The sequence below is a fragment of the Eublepharis macularius genome, chromosome 1, assembly GCF_028583425.1.
Source record: "Eublepharis macularius isolate TG4126 chromosome 1, MPM_Emac_v1.0, whole genome shotgun sequence".
NCBI classification, from domain to species: Eukaryota; Metazoa; Chordata; class Lepidosauria; order Squamata; family Eublepharidae; genus Eublepharis; species Eublepharis macularius.
Genome location: NC_072790.1, coordinates 232,052,494 through 232,071,117, shown reverse-complemented (window position 1 = coordinate 232,071,117; position 18,624 = coordinate 232,052,494). Strand labels below are relative to the sequence as shown.

General features: G+C 44.3%; 1 protein-coding gene across 1 annotated transcript in view; it reads left to right on the top strand.

The window, feature by feature from the left end:
- The window catches only part of LOC129343971 (galectin-12-like), a 29,562-nt gene extending 12,740 nt beyond the window's left edge, over positions 1-16,822 (top strand). The window contains exons 4-9 of the mRNA XM_055000415.1: positions 1,349-1,468; positions 5,447-5,485; positions 6,785-6,811; positions 6,899-6,987; positions 8,527-8,680; positions 13,862-16,822. Of these exons, the coding sequence (XP_054856390.1) occupies positions 1,349-1,468; positions 5,447-5,485; positions 6,785-6,811; positions 6,899-6,987; positions 8,527-8,680; positions 13,862-14,008 (576 nt within the window). The 3' untranslated portion in view covers positions 14,009-16,822. The remainder of the gene's footprint in view (positions 1-1,348; positions 1,469-5,446; positions 5,486-6,784; positions 6,812-6,898; positions 6,988-8,526; positions 8,681-13,861) is intronic.
- The last annotated feature ends 1,802 nt before the right edge of the window (positions 16,823-18,624 follow it).

Below are 18,624 nucleotides of genomic sequence, written 5' to 3'. Positions count from 1 at the left end.
ATGGGAGAAGACAGTCCTCCAGGTATGTTGGTTCCAAGCCATACAGTGTTTTAGTGTTCATAGTTTGGTGTAGTGGTTAAGAGCGCGGGACTCTAATCAGGAGAGCCGGGTTTGATTCCCCACTCCTCCACCTGAAGCCAGCTGGGTGACCTTGGGCTAGTCACAGCTCTCTGGAGCTCTCTCAGCCCCACCCACCTCACAGGGTGTTTGTTGTGGGGATAATAATAACATACTTTGTAAACCGCTCTGAACGGGCATTATGTGGTCCTGAAGGGCAGTTTATAAATCGAATGTTGTTGTTATTACTACTACTACTACTACTACTACTACTACTACTACTACTATTACTATTGTCATCATCCTTGTTGTCCTCGTCATCGTCGTTGTCGTTATTATTATTATTATTATTATTATTATTATTATTATTATTATTATTATTATTATTAAAGGTCAAAGCCAGCACCTTGAATTTGGCCCAGAAACAGATTGGGAACCAATGTGGATGGGCCAAGACTGGAGTGATATGATCCCACCCAACATTTCCCGGAGCAAAATGGGACATTTTTGCAATGCTTCCAATTTCACTCCAAGGATCAGTACCCAAGAGCCTTTTGCATGACTTTTAATACATGGCTGAAAGCGTTTCTCTTCCTCGTTTACAGTGAAATCTGCCCCAACGGTGGGGCTACATCTGGAACAAAGTACTTCAGGGGAGGGGGAACAACTGCAGTTACAGTCTTTACCAAAAAATCAGATTGTAATACAAGATCTTTAAGTCTGGAGCAGAGGCTGAGGCTGAGCTGCCCCCAACTGGAGTGCCTCTTCTCAGCTTGCTCCTGGGCCCTCATCACTGTGAGGGATATTTGTTAGATAACGCAGCAAAGTTGCATGGTCAGGAAAACATGGAATCATGTGTGGTGAAACACTCTTCAAGCCAGTATATTGCAACAGATAAAATATCTATATATTGCAACAGATAAAATTTACCTTTATGGGGTTTTTTTTAGCAGAAACCTAATCTAAATAACACTATTCCCTGGTACAAGTGGCCATCTAATCTGGCTGCATGTAAGTGGGGATATGGGTGTGCTTCTCGCAAGCTTATCCAGGAGAGCTCTGTAGAACCATCTTGCTTCTTGCAAGACAGGCAGGAAAGAGAGAACAAAGGACAGAAAGATAAGGAAGAGTCAGATAGAAGCTTCTAGCCTCGCACAAAGAAAAACATCACACAAATACACAGTTTGCTTCCAATGTAAAGGGAAAAATAGCTCTCTTCTAGTGTCCACGCATGCCAAGTTGCTTCTGTTTCAACAATCACATTCCAACCTACTTCTGTCTGCTTTCCTAGGTGAGCGTGAATGGAGTCGATTTCCTCCAGTATCATTTCAATGTACCTCTGGCCCAGATGGACACGCTAGGAGTTTCTGGTGATGTCTTTGTGAAAACCATTGCCTTCCTGGCCAGCAATGTACGGTATTTAATTTGTTTTTAATCTTCTACTTTTCTCATTCATCAAAGCCAATATAAAAAGTTTTGTAAGGTTTTTTTTTTTTTAAAAAAAGATGTCTTTAAAGAGGTTCATAAAATTGCAAGCAATGAAAGAAAATTCTGGTTTCAGCCAACCTGGCTTTGGGTTCAGAAGATTTTTTTAATGTACTAATTGACTTGTGGAACTCACTGTTGCAGGATATTTATTTATTTAGGATTTTTCTATGCTGTGTATTCTGAGTCCTGCTCAAGGCAGCTTACAATTAAAATAATGTCACAATATAAAAACAAGCCATCAAACAAACAAAAGACAAACCATTAAAAAGCTGGTAAAATAAAAGCCCTAATTAAAAGCCTAGGTAAAAAGACCTGTTTTGACCTGGCACCTAAAAGAAAGTAAAGTAAGTACCAAGCAAACCTGGGGGGTTCATTATGTGGTATCTGAAACAGTGAAACTGTGATTTTGGCAGTGGAGCAACTTGCATTTGATATTTTAGTTGCTTATTTCTTTCTTTTTCATCCCCCTGTTCTTAGACCAAAGACTCAAACAATAAAATGGAAAAACTGAAGTAAAGCCCATATTTAAAACACTTCCCTTCAACACTTCTCTGCAGCCTCTAGAAATTGAGCAGCAAAATAAGTATATTTAGGATCAGCATCCTCTAAGAGGTATTGAACCTTTTGCTCTAATGTCGCTAGAGGAAGCATAATCCATTTATCAAAGCATGGCATAATCCATTTTAGTCTAAACTGAGACACATAAGGACATTGCAAGAGAATATGTGCAAGTCAACTGACTGGAGGGGGCAGGGGCATAACTGATCTGAAAAAAGGATCTGTAACAGGTGACCTAGCAATACCATTGAAAAGGGGCAGTTGATTTGTGAGTGCATAAAGGTTCTACATAACTTTAGGCAGGTGTCATTTCATAGAAAAAGAGCTGGAGGAACTCATTAGCATAACTCATTAGCATAACTCATTAGCATATGCCATGCCCCTTGACATTGCCAGAAGTGTGTCATTAGCATAACTGATTTGCATATGCCACACCCCTGACATCACCTATCCTGGCTGTTTTGGACCCAATCTGGGCCATTCAGGGACGAAATTGGACCCAAAATGGCAAAAGGGGGCTGAAAATGGCCACAAAGGGGCCCAAAAATGGTCAGGATTGGGCCACTGCTGAGTGGGAGAGTGATCCACCACCCGTCAGAGGCCCTATCCGGGCCGGTTCGGCCCCAATCCAGGCCGAAACAGGCCCAAAATGGCTGAGAGTCAGGTGGGTGGGGCCACTTGTCATGTGACCTCTTTGGGAATTGCGTTCCTGCGCGTTCCCCCTCAAAATGAGCCCTGACTTTAGTCTAAATAAGAGGAGAGTTTACCCTTAGACAGAAGGCCCGAGGCAAGCAGAGAGCATGTCCTCTGAGCATCAAAATGGGTATAACTCTTATAATCAGTTTGGCTACATGTTTTTTGCATTGAATTACAGAGGAAGAAGAGATATCTCCACCTTAAGATTGATAAAAGAGAACTTCTGTTCAGGAAGCCTTATGAAAGTCCCTGAGGGTTAAGCTCACCAAGCTACCCTCAGGGCCCACAAAAAATAGATGAAACCAAAAATTAAAGGTATGTACCCAAGCATAGGCTTCTATAGAGCTAATACCAAGGTCATAACGAAGGACCGATGACAAGATACTCTTAGGGACCCCCCCCCCCAGTTGCCTGAAGGAACAAGGACTTTACTCTGTTTAGGCTCATCTACCGCAGAGATCCATATAGGGACACCATACAGAAGTTGTGAAATCACCACTGAGTTAAAAACTCTAATAGCAGCTGGGATATAACGTGCCCCATTAAAATGAAAGAAACACAGAATTGCCTTCATACTGGCCATAGATTTCTGAATGACCAATTGTTTGTGATATCTCCAAGAGAAGGCAGACTGAAATAAAATGCTCAAATACCTAAAAGAGGAAACCTGTGAGATCTTCCACCCATTAACTATCCATATTTCTCTTTTGGTCAAAGAGCAAGGAGCAAACTTAACCATTTTAGTAAAATTAATAGATAGTCAATAAAAACAGAAACTTTCCAAAGCCCGAAGAGGACTGATCCAGGTACAAGAAAATAGAACTGAATCATCTGCATAAAGTAAAAGGGGGACTGAAATGTCCAATAATTTAGGCGAGTGCAGGAAGGGATCAGCAAAAAAGTCTGGCAAATCAGACAGATACAAGCTAAATAAAGATGGTGCTAGAAGACACACCTATCATATCCCTTGGCCAACGGGGAAGGGAGCAGTTAAATGACACACACTATTACACTTGGGCAGTAGAATCAGTATAAAGATTTTTAATTAACCACAACAGTCTGCTGTCAATTGTCTTTTGCTTTAACTTAGCCCATAGACAGCTTCTAGAAACAAATGCACAGGAAAGGTCTATGAAAGCTGCATATAAAAGGCTCTTCCTCGAAATGGCATACTTGCTAATCAAGTGGGATAACACATGACAGTGATCCAGCATAACATGTCCCTTACGAAATCCCACCTGTTCTGGCCAACGATCTTAGAATCAGCCATCCAAGACTGAAGTCTGCTCAACAGAAATGCTGCGTAGATCTTACCTAAACTGACAACAGACTAATAGGTTGCTAGTTCTTATCCCCAGCTTTATGGATTGGAACAATTATACCGGAGTGCCATTCAGGGGGGATCACACTCTAGTAAAAAGATTAGCCAAAAGAGGCACCCACCAGTCCATGTTATTAATGAATTCTGCTGGAATACCATCCAAGCCAGTGACCTTCCGAGTATAGAGTCCTTGAATAAGGTCCGCTATCTCTCAACGTAGGACTGGCTGCCATTCTGGCAGAACAAAAGACACTAACTTATCTAGATTGCCATCATTTTTTGTTATATAATACAATAATGAGAAATGTGATACCTACGTTTGAGCAGTAATAGCATGAGATAAATTGCCTCTAGTTTTTAAAGAGGAAGAAACAGTCAATCAAATTCTAGAGGACTCATTGTACTGGGTGGCCTTGATAAACTTCTGCCAGGATCTCTTTCTGGCAGCCGTTCCTTCACAATTTGCTTATAAGCACCCTTGCCAGCCAAAAGATCTTTCACCGAGCTGTCGGTCTGAAGCTGTCTCATAAGTCGCAATTTGTGGGATATCAAACATTTAGCATCCCATACTAAAGTGGAACCTTTTTTAGAATTCCTTTCTAAAAATGAGCTTTTGTTAACGAAATTGCCCTATCAAGATATCCTAAATATGGAAATATGGGGTTTGTGGTAGTCTTACCCAGACAAAGTTCTATTTAATACTGCTTTTGCTATAATAACATTTTACTTGTTAATTTAATGTAAGTTAATAACTCAAGATATGGTTACAACGAACTGTTTTAAACATCTGTTGAAGTTTGTTAATGTTATGTTTTGTGCATTATATGTTGTAAACTAATTGAAAATTAATAATAATAATAATAATTTAAAAAGTTTAGCATCCCTACAAACTCCATCAAACTAATTCTTTCTTGGAACTGCTTTGCAAACAAATGGCATAAGTAAAAATAGATTAAAAAAATGTCCATCGATCTAGAAAAAAACCCCAATTCCCTTCTCTTGGTCAGTGATACTCATTATCAATGTCTACAGACATTCTTTTGAGTCCAAGACTATTTCCTAAAAGTAACCTAAGGTTGAAGACCAGGGGACAGCTCATATTTGTTACGTAACTTTATAATCTGTCTTTCTTGCTGAGACTCAAGGCGGATTACACAATGTAAGTCAATGCAATCAATAGGATGAGACATCTAATATACGGAGAATTTGGGCCGGCCGGGGGGGACGGACATTTCCCAGCCTTTTGCAACTGTAAAACTAACATGGCCAGATCTCTGTTGCTTCTTGCAAGCTCTTAATTTGTAGTGTTCTCTTTCTACTTTGCAGCCCTTTAACACCAGCCAAACAGTTTACCCTCTTGCCCCGGTGAGTATCCAACTAAGAAAAGGGAAAATTATCAAGGTTGCTTCCAAAGCGCCTCCTTTTCCTGAATTTCTCCTAAATTTTGGATAATCAAATCCCTTGGTTTTGATTCTGAAACACATTCAGCGTCCTGTTTTGTCCTTTCAAACTTTCCACAAAACACTGCACAAGCCTGGCTGCCAAGAGTTTTTGGCTTCAGTACTTTTTGCATCTTGTGTTACTAGCACACCCAAAACGAACCAGTAAAACTGTGTGTGTGTTCCATTAACTTGAGATGTTCTCCTAATTAACTGGTGTTTGGGAGGACTTGGAGGCAGTGCACAGAGGGGCTTGTAAACAAGGAAGGAACAGTACGAGGCGGGGGAATCAGCTCATCCCTAGCACATAAGTTGTGGGGACATCCCTTGGTTCAGTTCATGCCTTGGCTGTGGGCCAAGTTACAAGTTACAAGTGACAAATGACACTGTCAGGTCCATTGCCCACAGTCCCTCCATACTGTTACACCATTTTAGATAGTATGTTGCAATAGCCTTGTGCACCTGTTCCCGTGTTGCTTTCCAGATTCCAGTACGGCGGAGCCCTTATCTCAGATGGCTCGCTGCAGTGGCCTTGGGACAGCTCCATCCGTCCTGCTACTGATTATGTTCTGCTGGGTGGGCTAAGAGGGTGGGGGACATGTAGAGGGGTAGTTATAGTGTATCATGTACTCAATGCGTCATTCTTAACAAGGAACCTGTGTTCAGCCAGACGCCTTTAATTGCTTCTGTGTATCCTATGGACATATGTATGGTGAAGCCTAGATCTCTCAATAAAACCCATTTACTCAAGAGCCTGGATTTCTTGCTGCAAGGGTTGGGAGTCAGCTTCCATGTATCCTGTTTTCCATAGACTGACAGACACAGGTTGGACACTTGTCAGCTTCCCTCAAGTTTTGATGGGAAATGTAGGCGTTCTGGTCTTGCAGCTTGGCTCTCCAACTGCTGTCCAATGGACTTTTCAACTGTCACTTGTCCAACATTCCCCCATGCTGCCTACATTTCCCATCAAAACTTGAGGGAAGCTGACAAGAGTCCAACCTGTGTCAGGCATCACTTGTAGTTTGGCCCTCATCAAACTCAAAAGAATACAGGAAGAACACATATTTGTTGGCCACATCATATGCAACAGAATGCAGAGGGTGTATAACCCCCTCCATCTGCCATATTCTCTCCTGTGCCCTCATATCAACCTTCTCCCTTTCCAAGCCAGCACTGGTGATTTTAATTCCACCCTTTTCTTTCTTCTCCCTTCCTCTTCCTATAGCATCTGTATATGAACAACCCTAAGCTGGTGAGTCTAAATACATCCATTACCTTTTCCTCCAGGTGCCAGGTTGTGGCTGCGGATAACTATCTTCTCTTCCTGTTTTCCCTTCAGGCTGTACCTCTGACCCACCAGCTCCCCCAGCCCCTCAAGCCAGGGGACGTGATCACAGTGCGAGGATTGGTGCATCAGGATCCAAAAGAGTACGTTCGTTCGCTTCCTTTCCTCTGGGGAAAGCATGTCGCTAGTAGCAGAGGGTTCGTGCAGGAGATTGATGGCTTGACATGATTATGTTGGGTGCTTGGCCCCGTGGAGACTACCCTGGGGCCCAGGCTGGTTGGCTGCTTTTGCAGGCATACACAGTTGCAGAAGCCCCCCCGAGCACCCAGGCTAGAGCTGTGCAGCTGCAGGAGGCTGGGTGCCTGGAGAAGCACGGAAGAAGGGATCTTTTTTAATGGAGAGTCCCCCAAAATACCAGACTGTCCAGGTGAATACTGGACACCTGGCAACTCTAGCTAGTTGTAGACTACAGTTTTCAGAATGCATTCATTCTGCATTCTGCATTCCCGTAGTGGAGGTATGGGTAGACAGATTTCTTTTTTTTGCCCTGTGTTCTTGGAGGAGATAATATTTTGTTTCCACCTTGCTGGCTATGTTACCCTAATTTGGAGGGGGGGGAGTTCTCCTTGTGAGTTGGGGAATTAGCATTCAAGGAGACACACCGAGAGGGGGTAACTGCAGGATCTCCACCAATATATCACGGATCGTGGCTGAGCTCGTGGTTTTATAGTGGTTTTACAGTAGTCTTTAAGAGGTGCCTATCTTTTAGCTGCCAAATTAGTTTTATATTTTTTATGATGTTTTAATTGTATATTTTCTAAGCTGCCCTGAGCCCATTTGTGGGGAAGGTGGGGTATAAGTTGAATAAAATAAATAAAAATAAATAAATTAAATAGAATATATACTAGGATCATTCCCTTAGAGAATTCTCAAGTAAACAGGCGGATATTCAACAAGAAAGGTTTCTTTATTAACAGAGCAGAGAACACACACCACATACGTACAGAGCAGAACCACAAGTGACAAAAGGCACAGATTGGACACTTGTCAGCTTCCCTCAAGTTTTGATGGGAAATGTAGGCAGCTTGGCGGAATGTTGGACAAGTGACAGTTGAAAAGTCCATTGGACAGCAGTCAGAGAGCGAAGCTGCGAGACCAGGATGCCTACATTTCCCATCAAAACTTGAGGGAAGCTGACAAGTGTCCAACCTGTGCCTTTTGTCACTTGTGGTTCTGCTCACAGACCTAACAGAATGCATACAGAGCTAACACACAGCATACATGCAGAGCACACAGACACAGCTAACAGGATTGCAGCCGTCTGCATGACCATGGAAAGTGCTGGATAAACGTTAGCGTATTCGTCTGTCCCCTTCTGTCACCATCTTCACCAGCAGCTGAAGACTTCTTCTGTTCGTGTATTTTCGCCTGGCATTCCCCAAAGATCCCTCCTTCCCGCTCTACATTTTAATTACTGCTCGATGTGCTTTTCATATGTATTTTAGTTTGGGTTTGAATTCATTTTTTCATAGTACGTTTTTATTACGCTTTGCATTAAGTGTTAGCTGCCTTGGGCGCCCTGATTGGGCAGAAATTTTGTAAATTGAGTAATCGGTCATATTAGACGATAATAATTAGATGAATCCTGATGCCCACTTCCAATGTCCTTGTGACCTAACTAGGTTCCACGTCCGCCTGAAGAAAGACCCCTCTTGTGCCATCTTGAGCTTTAGTGTTTGCTTCACAAACCAGACAGTGTTATGGCAGGACCGAGGACGAGACTCTGAGGAGAAACTGGTGGCCTGTTTTCCCTTCTACCCACAGCGATACTTTGAGGTAATGGACCCAGTTCTGCTACTCCCAACAATTCCCATGATGTGTGGCATTAATGTATTTTTATTTACTTCCCTCCTGTGTACCTGCCTTTCTCTACAATGGAACCAAAGCAGCTTACACCGTGCTCTAATCCTCCATTTTATTCTCAAAACCCCAACCCTGTAGGTTAGGTTGAGTGTGTGTGTGTGTGTGAGTGGCCCAGGGTTGCCTGGTCATCTTGCATAAGCTATTACAAACAGTGGTGAACACAGGAGTGGGTGGCAAACACAGTCAGAAAGACTGAAACAATTTCACAATAACGTGAAGTAATCACATATGAGTCACAATTATAAAGAACAAATCAAAGAAACAATGGAGTACAGGTGCATGTATCCACGCTCAGTCACCAGGTGAGTGCAATTGTAAAAATCAAAGTTCATATAACGAGGAGCCTTGTAGATTACAGGTGAAGAAAATACACGAGGCTGCATAAAGCAGAGTCACGACGCCCTACAAGCTTTATGCAGCCTCGTGTATTTTCTTCACCTGTAATCTACAAGGCTCCTCGTTATATGAACTTTGACTTTTACAATTGTACTTATCTGTACTTACCTGGTGACTGAGCATGGATACATGCACCTGTACTCCATTGTTTCTTTGATTTGTTCTTTATTATTGTGACTCATATGTGATTACTTCACGTTATTGTGAAATTGTTTCAGTCTTTCTGACTGTGTTTGCCACCCACTTCTGTGTTCACCACTGTTTGTAATAGCTTATGTTCCGAGTGGGTTCCTCTTTTCACATTTCATGTGGTCATCTTGCATGGCAGAATGGGGATTCGAACCTGGGTCTCCGAGATCCTAGTCTGGCACTCTGTCCACTACAGCAGTCTGTGACGGAACCAGTCATGTGCCACAAGTACATTCATTGCTGAAGGCTGATGCAGGCAGAGGAAGCTGCCGGACACAGCTTTGTATGAGTCAGCCTTTGATCGCCATCTGTCTTCAGATGTTCTGCCTTGTGTGTGGCTGGTTGCGGGAGACGACTAGAAACAGGGCCTTGCCTGCTGTGGCACCACGTCTCTGAAACTCTTTTGACACGCTCCTACTCTGATATTTGTCTAGATTTTTTTGCACATGCTGCAAAGTAATTGTCAGCCTTCCTCACGAAGAGCAACGGTTTTGGTTCCAGGTAGAATAGGAAATCCTATGAAAATCACTGAACCTTGTCGCCAAGCCAAAATGTCTGTGGGTGTTAATGTGTATGGCTGGTTACTCTCTCAGAGATATAAAAACATCAGAAATATATATTTTGAATAAAAACAGTCAGTTCAGCAATGGTACCTACCTAGCCTCTTGAATGTCACTGTGTTCACCATCCTAGCTGTTTCAGAGAGAGGGAGAGGGAGAGAGAGAGAGAGGGTTTCTAAGACTCTATGAAGCTGGATAAAATAATGATTTTAGAACAATCAGCCCCAACCTAGGAGGAATCACTGATGGGCAGGGGTAGCTGGAGTATGAATACAGTCGCCAATTCTACTTGGAATTCCTGGAGATTTAGGAGCAGTGCCCTGGGGAAGGCAGAGTTTGAGCAGCTGAAGGAGCTCAGCTGGGATGTAATTCCATAGAATCAGCCACCCAAAGCTGTCATTTTCTTCAGGGGAACTGATCTCTGTTGTTTGGAAATCAGATATAATTTCAGGAGGACTCCAGGCCCCACCTGGAGGTTGGCAACCCTACATAGGATGCGCTTGAGTGGGAGGGCAGCTGTTATCACTGGTTTCTTTTTAAAAAAAAACTTGGGGAATGCAAACCAAGGCCACAGCCACACCCGGACCAAAGGATTCACTTCCTTACTCAGAGCACTGATTCAGCCCAACTAAGATTTTTTTCCTAAATGAATGTTTCTGAATCTTTAACTGGATAATGTCTAATTTGTGGTACAATTTAGGTGGGGGCAAATCACTGATCCAGATATGGTGGAATGTCCACTGGCAGCATTCAGGCTGTGGCTCATTGATGACTATGCGTTCAGTTGTCCTGGCTGTTTTCACTTGGCGGCTGCTGACTTTCTCCCTGCTTTATTGTTTTTCTGAGTTTTTGTACTCTGTTGTTTATGCTTTTCTGCGGCAGTCTTTTTGTTTGTTTGCAATCTGATGTGGCTGTTCAATTGGGGACTTCTTATATTGCAGCTTTTGTTTTGTTGGCGTTTATATTTCTTTCATTGTTTGTGATGTTTTCATATGAATTGAAACAGCCTCGAGAGTTTGCAAAACATGGGACTGAAACATTATAAATTACAGCTGCATCTCTGCGTCTGATGTAATTGGTTAATTCTGCATCAGTGCCTTGGTACAGCAGAGCTTTCTGCTGTTGGGCGAGGCTGTTCGCTGCTTCTCTGCATGTCTTTGTTTCATTTCAATCCGTGCCTATAAGGAAGGGAAATAATTTTGCCACCTCTCTGCATGAGGAATAATTGGAGCATTCAATTATTCCTGTTACAGAGATGTAGACAAAAGGCCTGTCTACAAAGGAGGTTGCTCATTGCTTCTCTGCATGAGCTCTTGGTCTAGGGTAGCCTCATTCCCAGCTGGTGTAGCCACCTCTAAGGCATTTTTTCTCACTCCTTCAAAAATAAAATGTTTCCAGTGAAGTGATTTTTTAATTTAGAGGGGAAAGTTTTCTCTGAGCTACTAGGCAATGCCTCAGTATTTTTCCTGACCCCATGCCTGCAGCATATGCTTGTGGAGTGTAAAATCAGTCAATGCCACCAAGGGGCAGCCTGGGACAACTTTTGACCCACAACTCCTTTTTGGTTAAACTGCTGTAATTAAGAGTCTCTCTACACAAGACATCTTACACGGGGACGCTTAATTGTAGGGAGACGCAATGTTAGCCAGAAAGGTAGTTTTAAAAGATGGAGCCAGTGGAGATCGCTCCTCAGAGGATTTGTTAATTTCCTCTTTGCCTCCCTGAAGGAGAGGTGTAATTGACAGAGCCTTCCCAGGCTAAGATGAAATTAACGAACCCTCTGAGGAGCCATCTCCCCCTGCTGTCTTTTAAAAGGACTCTTGTGTAAAGAGGTGAAATTGGCAGAGCCATTGTCTCTGTCTTTTAAAACTACCTTTCCCGGCTAACATTGTATCTCCCTACACTTGAGTGTCCCTGTGTAAGATGTAGAGAGACTCTCAAACTTGGCAGTTTTTAAGATTCTTGACCCGGACTATTCTTGACCTGGCCCTAGGGCTAGCCCCATCTTTTCAAATCTCGGATGCTAAGCAGGGTCAGCCCTGGTCAATACTTGGATGGGAGAGTTCAGGGTGTCTGTGCAAAGGCAGGCAATGGCAAACCGCCTCTGTTTGTCTCTTGCCTTGAAAACCCTCTGAGACTGCCTTCAACTGGCTGCAACTTTATAGGCGCTTCACACACAGCCTTTAAGACTCTTGTTAGTTTTGTTTCAACACAGCCACCTCTCTGGAGCAGGAATGATTTAAAAATTCTCATCATTTCTGTTCCAGCACAAGGCCTAGTGTGACTCAAACCAGTGAGTCTTTGAGCCAAAACACACGTTAAGAAAAACCTAGGTTCAGCACGTGTTCTCTTACCTCAAGGTTTGCCGGGATCTGTAGGAGTCCTGGAAGCTTAAAGTAGGCGTCCTGGAAGCTTAAAGATCTGTAGGGGTCCTGGAAGCTTAAAGTCCTGGAAGCTTAAAGGATCTGTAAGCGTCCTGGAAGCTTAAAGGCGTCCTGGAAGCTTAAAGCTTAAAATACAGGCGCCTGTATTTCCCTTTCCCTTTTTGCTGCTCTGTAAATGCTAAACTTTAAGCTTCCAGGACGCCTACAGATCCCAGCAAACCTTGAGGTAAGAGAACACGTGCTGAACCTAGGTTTTTCTTAACGTGTGTTTTGGCTCTTTGTTTTCATGTTGCCGTCTGTTCACTTGCGCTGTATTTTTTTTTCTCTTGCAGATATAATTTGCAAATAAAAACCATTCAGTGTGTGTACACAATGCAAACCTAAACAGTTAAGGGTTTAAAATGATGAACGGCTGTTGTTGCCAACAAATCAGGAATGTTTGCACATCCCAGTTTGGAGTTTGTTGTACACTCAATTGCCACAGGAGAGGCGTTGTAGTTTGATGCCGGAGGAGATGTATGAATGGAACAAATGCATATAGACGGTTTAGGGTTCCTGTCTTTGGTTGTGTTTCCCTGTGTTGCCAGTGGCTTTATTCTGGACAGAGATCTGAGATTACCTGATTTCAGGCCAGACTTCTGGCCAATCTCCTTCTCAACGTTTGCTCCAACAGAGAAGAACTTTCCCAGTATCTGGGACCCGAAACAGATGTGATGAGTTACCTCAATTCAACCTGGGTTTCCTTGCCTCAAGGTTTGATGGGAAGTGTAGGCGTCCTTGCAGGTGCATTGCTGCATTTCTCCTTCCCCTGCTTGCGTGGCCCGGAGCTACATAGCCGCACGTGCTCTGCCTCTCCCCCCCCCCATCGCACTGAGCGTCACTTCATTCCCCCCCCCCTCATCTGGCCCAGTCCCCGCAGTTCTGGGCTGCGCGGCTTCTGGTGGGGGCTGGGCGAGTGAGGGGGAGATGCAGCATGCTCCAGGAGCCTTTCCTCCCGCTCTCCCGGTGCAGCCCAGTGTCGCTCTGTGGGGGCTGGGCCAGGCGAGGGGGGGGAGATGAAGTGACGTTCAGTGCGACTGGGGGGGGGAGGCAGAGCACGTGGGGCTATGTAGCTCTGGGCCACGCAAGCAGGGGAAGAAGAAATGCAGTGATGCACCTGCAAGGACGCCTACACTTCCCATCAAACCTTGAGGCAAGGAAACCCAGGTTGAATTGAGGTAACTCGTCACGTCTGTTTCAGCTCTGGTACCGGAGGTTCTTTTACTGGCAGTGCCAAGAATGGATTGAACCTGCAACTGTCTGCATGCAAAGCAGAAAAGGAAGCATTATTAGTCATTGCTGCAGAATTATAGACTAGTCGACCCTCCCCCTTTTGTCAGCCAGTAAATTCTGCTTATTAAATCTCCTCTCGCTCTTTCCAGCACAAGTAACTTCTTAGCATGTCTTCCCAGCTAACTCTGTTATAGAATCATAGAATCATAAGGTAGGAAGGGACCTCTGGGGTCATCTAGTCCAACCCTCTGCACCATGCAGGAAATTTACAACCTCCTTCTTCTCTTCTCCAGCTGCTCTTCCACTGCGAAAAGGACCATCTGAAACTGGCACTGAATGGGGCACCACTCGGACAGCAAAGCCTCCTTTTACCGCCCGCTGAGCCCATCACAGAGCTGGAACTCAAAGGAGATGTCACACTTTACAGCATCCTGTGTTGAACTTGCCCTGGTTGGGTCAGCTCCCTTGCCATTTTTCTGAGGAGGAAGTTGAGCTACATCCTGTGGGGTGGTTCTCTTGGTCCACTTTCGAAAGCAGCAGGAGAGAGCAGATAACAGGGTGCACCTGTGTGTGTGTATCAGATACCCTGTGCTTAGAAAGCTAGTGTGACAGGCAAAATGGTAGGCTGGAACCTTTATTCCTAGCTTTCCAGGGGAAGGGATGACTTGAGCATGGAGGAACCTTTTGATAGAATGATGCTCTTGCACTCTCTGTGAAAAAGGGAGAATGGGTAACTTCCCATGTGCCTTTTCGGAATATGCAGATCTGCTCTGCTCAGCTGTTTTAAAGGAACCTTGGATGTTCAGGCTGTAGAATTTGACGAGCTTCTGAGGAAAATGCATAACTTATTTGTAATGATTTGTAAGTTTGTGACTGTAAGCCATGGTCTTTCTCTTCCTAAGTATTAATAAAAGGACAGTGTATTTAACTCTGCCAGTATTGAGTGTCCTGCAGAGGAGACCTGTCCAACCAGGACATGGCAAAGACTTTGCTTGTACATAGAAAAAAAAGAGGCCTGACTTCTGAGCAGCATCTGAGAGGATTGGCTCTGTGATGTCCTTCTGATAACCTGGCAGCTGCTACCAGCTGGCATTATAAGGCTGGTTTAGGCCAGTCTCTTGGGAGGTGGAGTGGGATTTATGTTAGGTCAATAGAGACTCGAACAAAAACATTCAAATCTGGCTTTATATTCTCTCTCATCCATCTCCTGTCCTCACTCCCGGAAGCTCATTGAGGTCTACATTTTGACCATGTGAAGCGGCTGGTTCAGAGTTATCTCTTACAGTGGTTTCCAGACTTTTGAATATGTAGCCCACAAGTCCATATTTACAAGGTGTGGCAACCCACTTACTGGAGTATGCAAAAACAGATAAAACTGCAAACGCCTGGGATCCACTTTCACAGGCTTCGTGACCCACTTTGGGGTCAGGATCCACAGGTTGGGTAATGTTGATCTCTATGACTTTGCGGCTGAGGAAGGATTCGAACCCAGTTCTTGCCATTCCAAGAACAGCTCTTTATCTCCCCCGCTCACAGTAACGTTCCAAAGAAATGGTAGTTGGAAAATTTTTTGCAAGAGATTCCTTGGAGTTTTCCACTCCAGGATAATTTATGATTTCTTGTTGCTGCTTAAGGACACATCCGTAACAGGGCTTCCACATCCTGAGCTTTCCTCCACTCTATGGGCCAAGATACAAGTGACAAATGACGCTTGAACGGCAAGTGGATTGAGTGGAGGGGAAGTGAACAGGGAGAAATACACTTGCCGTTCAAGTGTCATTCGTCACTTGTAGCTTGGCCCTATGTATTTCCCCCACTGTTTCCCCTCTACATGACTCGGCAAAATCTCTGCATTTTCTCTCTAGGATGATTTCATAGTAAGTCACCATCCTTTTTCAAAAAATGCTTTCTGCTCATGCCCTAGATCCATTTATCAGGCTAGCATTGTTCCCGCGCTCACCTGGAGCTCTGCACATTCCAGCTTTGGGTCACTGGTGGTTTGAATTCCTGACCTTGGGGATTTGAATTGATTGGCTGAGTGGGGGGGATTCTGTCCCCGCATTTTAGAATCTTGAATCTGTTCCTATTACTTGAGGGATTCACCTTTGAGGCATGGATTGCAAAGATCACAGTGTCCCCTCTCATCATTCTGTCATGGCTCGTGATCAGGGCTTTTTTTCTGGGAAAAGAGATGGTGGAACTGCACAATGATGTAACTTTGGGTTAGCTGGAACAAGGGGGGGAGTTTTTTGAAGTTTAAATCACCCTTGGTGAAAATGGTCACATGGTCAGCCTCTGTCTGGAGATCAGGGGACAGGGCCACTGGCCATGTGACCATTTTCAAGAGGTGCTGGAACTCCGTTCCACTGCGTTCCCGCTGAAAAAAAGCCCTGCTTGTGATCAACATTGTGGTCAGTATCCCAGATCTCTGCGGCGTGTTTCTGTGTAGCATTTGCAGAATTTGCTGGGGGGGGGGGGACACAGCAAGAGAAGGATGGTTTGTCTCTCTCATAGGTCTTCCCAGAGGAGAAGAGTAAGGGTGTGCTCCGTGCCTTTGCTGAGGTCTCGATGCCCTACTTCCAGTGAGCGCATCCACACAGCATGGACTAGTGGGAGAAGTTTTTCATGCCAATCTGAGAGGATGAGCTGTGGCTCCAGAACTTCCAGCTGACCCATAGACCCTTCTATGAAATCAGGCCTCCTCTGGATCGCCAGTGAGGGCGGTGATTCTGGTGGAGAAGAAGGTGACAATGACTGTGTGGTACCTCACCAACCCGTTTTTACCACGTAATGTGAGAAAAGTTCAAGGTTGGCCTGCCCAGTATGGAGAAGATAGTACTGGGGGGATGCACCATCATGGATGTGGAGCTACGTTGCAAGATGGTGTGCCTCAGGAATCAGGTCAGAAAGGTATTACCGTTCCACTGGGCCTGCAAAATGGAGATGTTCCACCAGACCTATGAGAGTGGTTGAGGGGTGGCGAACTATCCTGCTGGACCTTGGCCTGGTCTGCTCCACTGCCAAAGCCTAATAGAGATCTGTCGGGCCTACCCACGCCGATATGTATTGAAGTTACCACTCTGCCACATCTTGGAGGTCCTTGTTGGACTGTGTTTTACTGTTTTGTATGGTTTTTAAATTGTATTTATATATTGCTGTAATTGCAGTTAATATCATGTTGTGACCTGCCCTGAGCCTGGTTGTGGGCAGGGTGGGATATAAATCCAATAAATAAAGAAATAAGTGCACCCATTTTTCTCCCACCCTTCCTTCAATGGTCTGTGTGGATATGAGTGATTTTCCTTTGTGCATACAATAGATCTAGACTAGATTAAACAAGAGTGACTGGCTCAGCGCCCCCCCCCCCAGTTCATTTCATAAGCAAGTTTTTGAAACCAATTGTTTCCCTCCTCTTACACTCTCTAACGAGGGTTGCCAGCCTCCAGGTCTCCTGGAATTACAACTGATCCAGGTCACAAAGATCAGTTCCCTTGGAGAAAATGACCGCTTTGGGAGGGTACGCTGTATGGCCCCACTGAGGCCCCTCCCCAAATCCTGCCTTCTCCAGGCTCCACCCAACCTGGGCCTGGCAACCCTATCTAACCCCTGGAGAGCACCAGCCAGCCCCCCAAATCAGATCACCAGCAAGCCACTGGGTACAGGAAATAGGTCAAGCTTTATTCTGTGTTGGACCCATTGCTGCCTGAGAGTTGAGACAGGCCTGTGGTTGTCAAGGCAGCCGTGAAGGCCTCAGTTTATCCTTCTTGGTTTGTATACTTTGTAAACCGCTCTGAGTGGGCATTAAGTTATCCTGAAGGGCGGTATATAAATTGAATGTTGTTGTTGTTGTTATTATTATTATTTAATATACAAGCTGGGGCTGCTTTGTCAGTCAGTCATCACTGGGGTTCTCAGCACCAAATCCAAGACAATCCAGCCGTGGACCGTGCTTGCAATCTAGGCTAGGAGGGACCCTATCCTGTCCCCGAGTCTCCTCTTTGTAACTTCGATCAATGTACGTGTTTAGTTGATGTTTGGGAAGTCGCCACTTTAAGTTTTTAAAAATTTACTTCATTTATAACCTGCTTTTCTTGATGAGACCCAAGGCAGAGTACAAAGAAATAAGCAAACGTCAGTTTAACAAGTCAAAGAGACATTCCAGCCTAGTTAGCAAAAATAAAGGAAATGATCTAGCAAAAGTTAAGCCACATGAAGGCCCATTATTTCAGTAGCCAAGTTTTAAGCATGGGAACAACACAACTAGAACCCAGTGACTAAGGAGTCAAAAATCAAAAAGCAACAACCATATCTTGTGAAATTTACTAAATAAGCAAAGTGCAAAATGCAAAATATAACAATGAACATGTAAATGAAGTGCAAATCATAAGTCAAAAATTCAAGAATGGAGTGAAGAACAGAAATACCCAATATTTCATATGCACAATGGCCGGGTCAACATAAAGTCTATTGCACAGTAGCCCAAGTGGAGATGACGTATTCCAGAGGTAATGAAAGATGACAAGCTGGGTTCCTCCACAGCCACCAAGCTGGGTCTCCTCCTCTGCTACGGGTTTCAGCCAGCAGAATTTTTTAAGTTTTAAGCATGGGCTTAACTCTCCCAGGCAGTTGGTCACGCCCCCCCTCCCCAGCTCATTCAGTTCATAAACCATCAAAATCAGAAATAAAAGGTAACAAAAACAAAGAATTGAGTTCAGCACAAAAATTCCACTTGCGCTACAGGTCTTGTGCAAGCAGAAGCTCAACAAAAAATCACAGGAGCTGTTTGCACAAAGTCAGACTTAGAGCCAAGCTACAAGTGACGCCTTACACAGGTTGGATACTTGCCAGCTTCCCTCAAGTTTTGATGGGAAATGTAGGCATCCTGGTTTTATAGCTTGGCTCTCCATTACAGCAGCAAGACCAGGGTGGAATCCACATTCACCCATTACCCGCATGTTTATCGGATATCTTCCGTTTGCCTCCAATCCGCGATTTTTTCCTCTTTGTTCACATTCCTGCTTCCAATCCGTCTTTCTCGCGCGTCCCTCCGGTCACG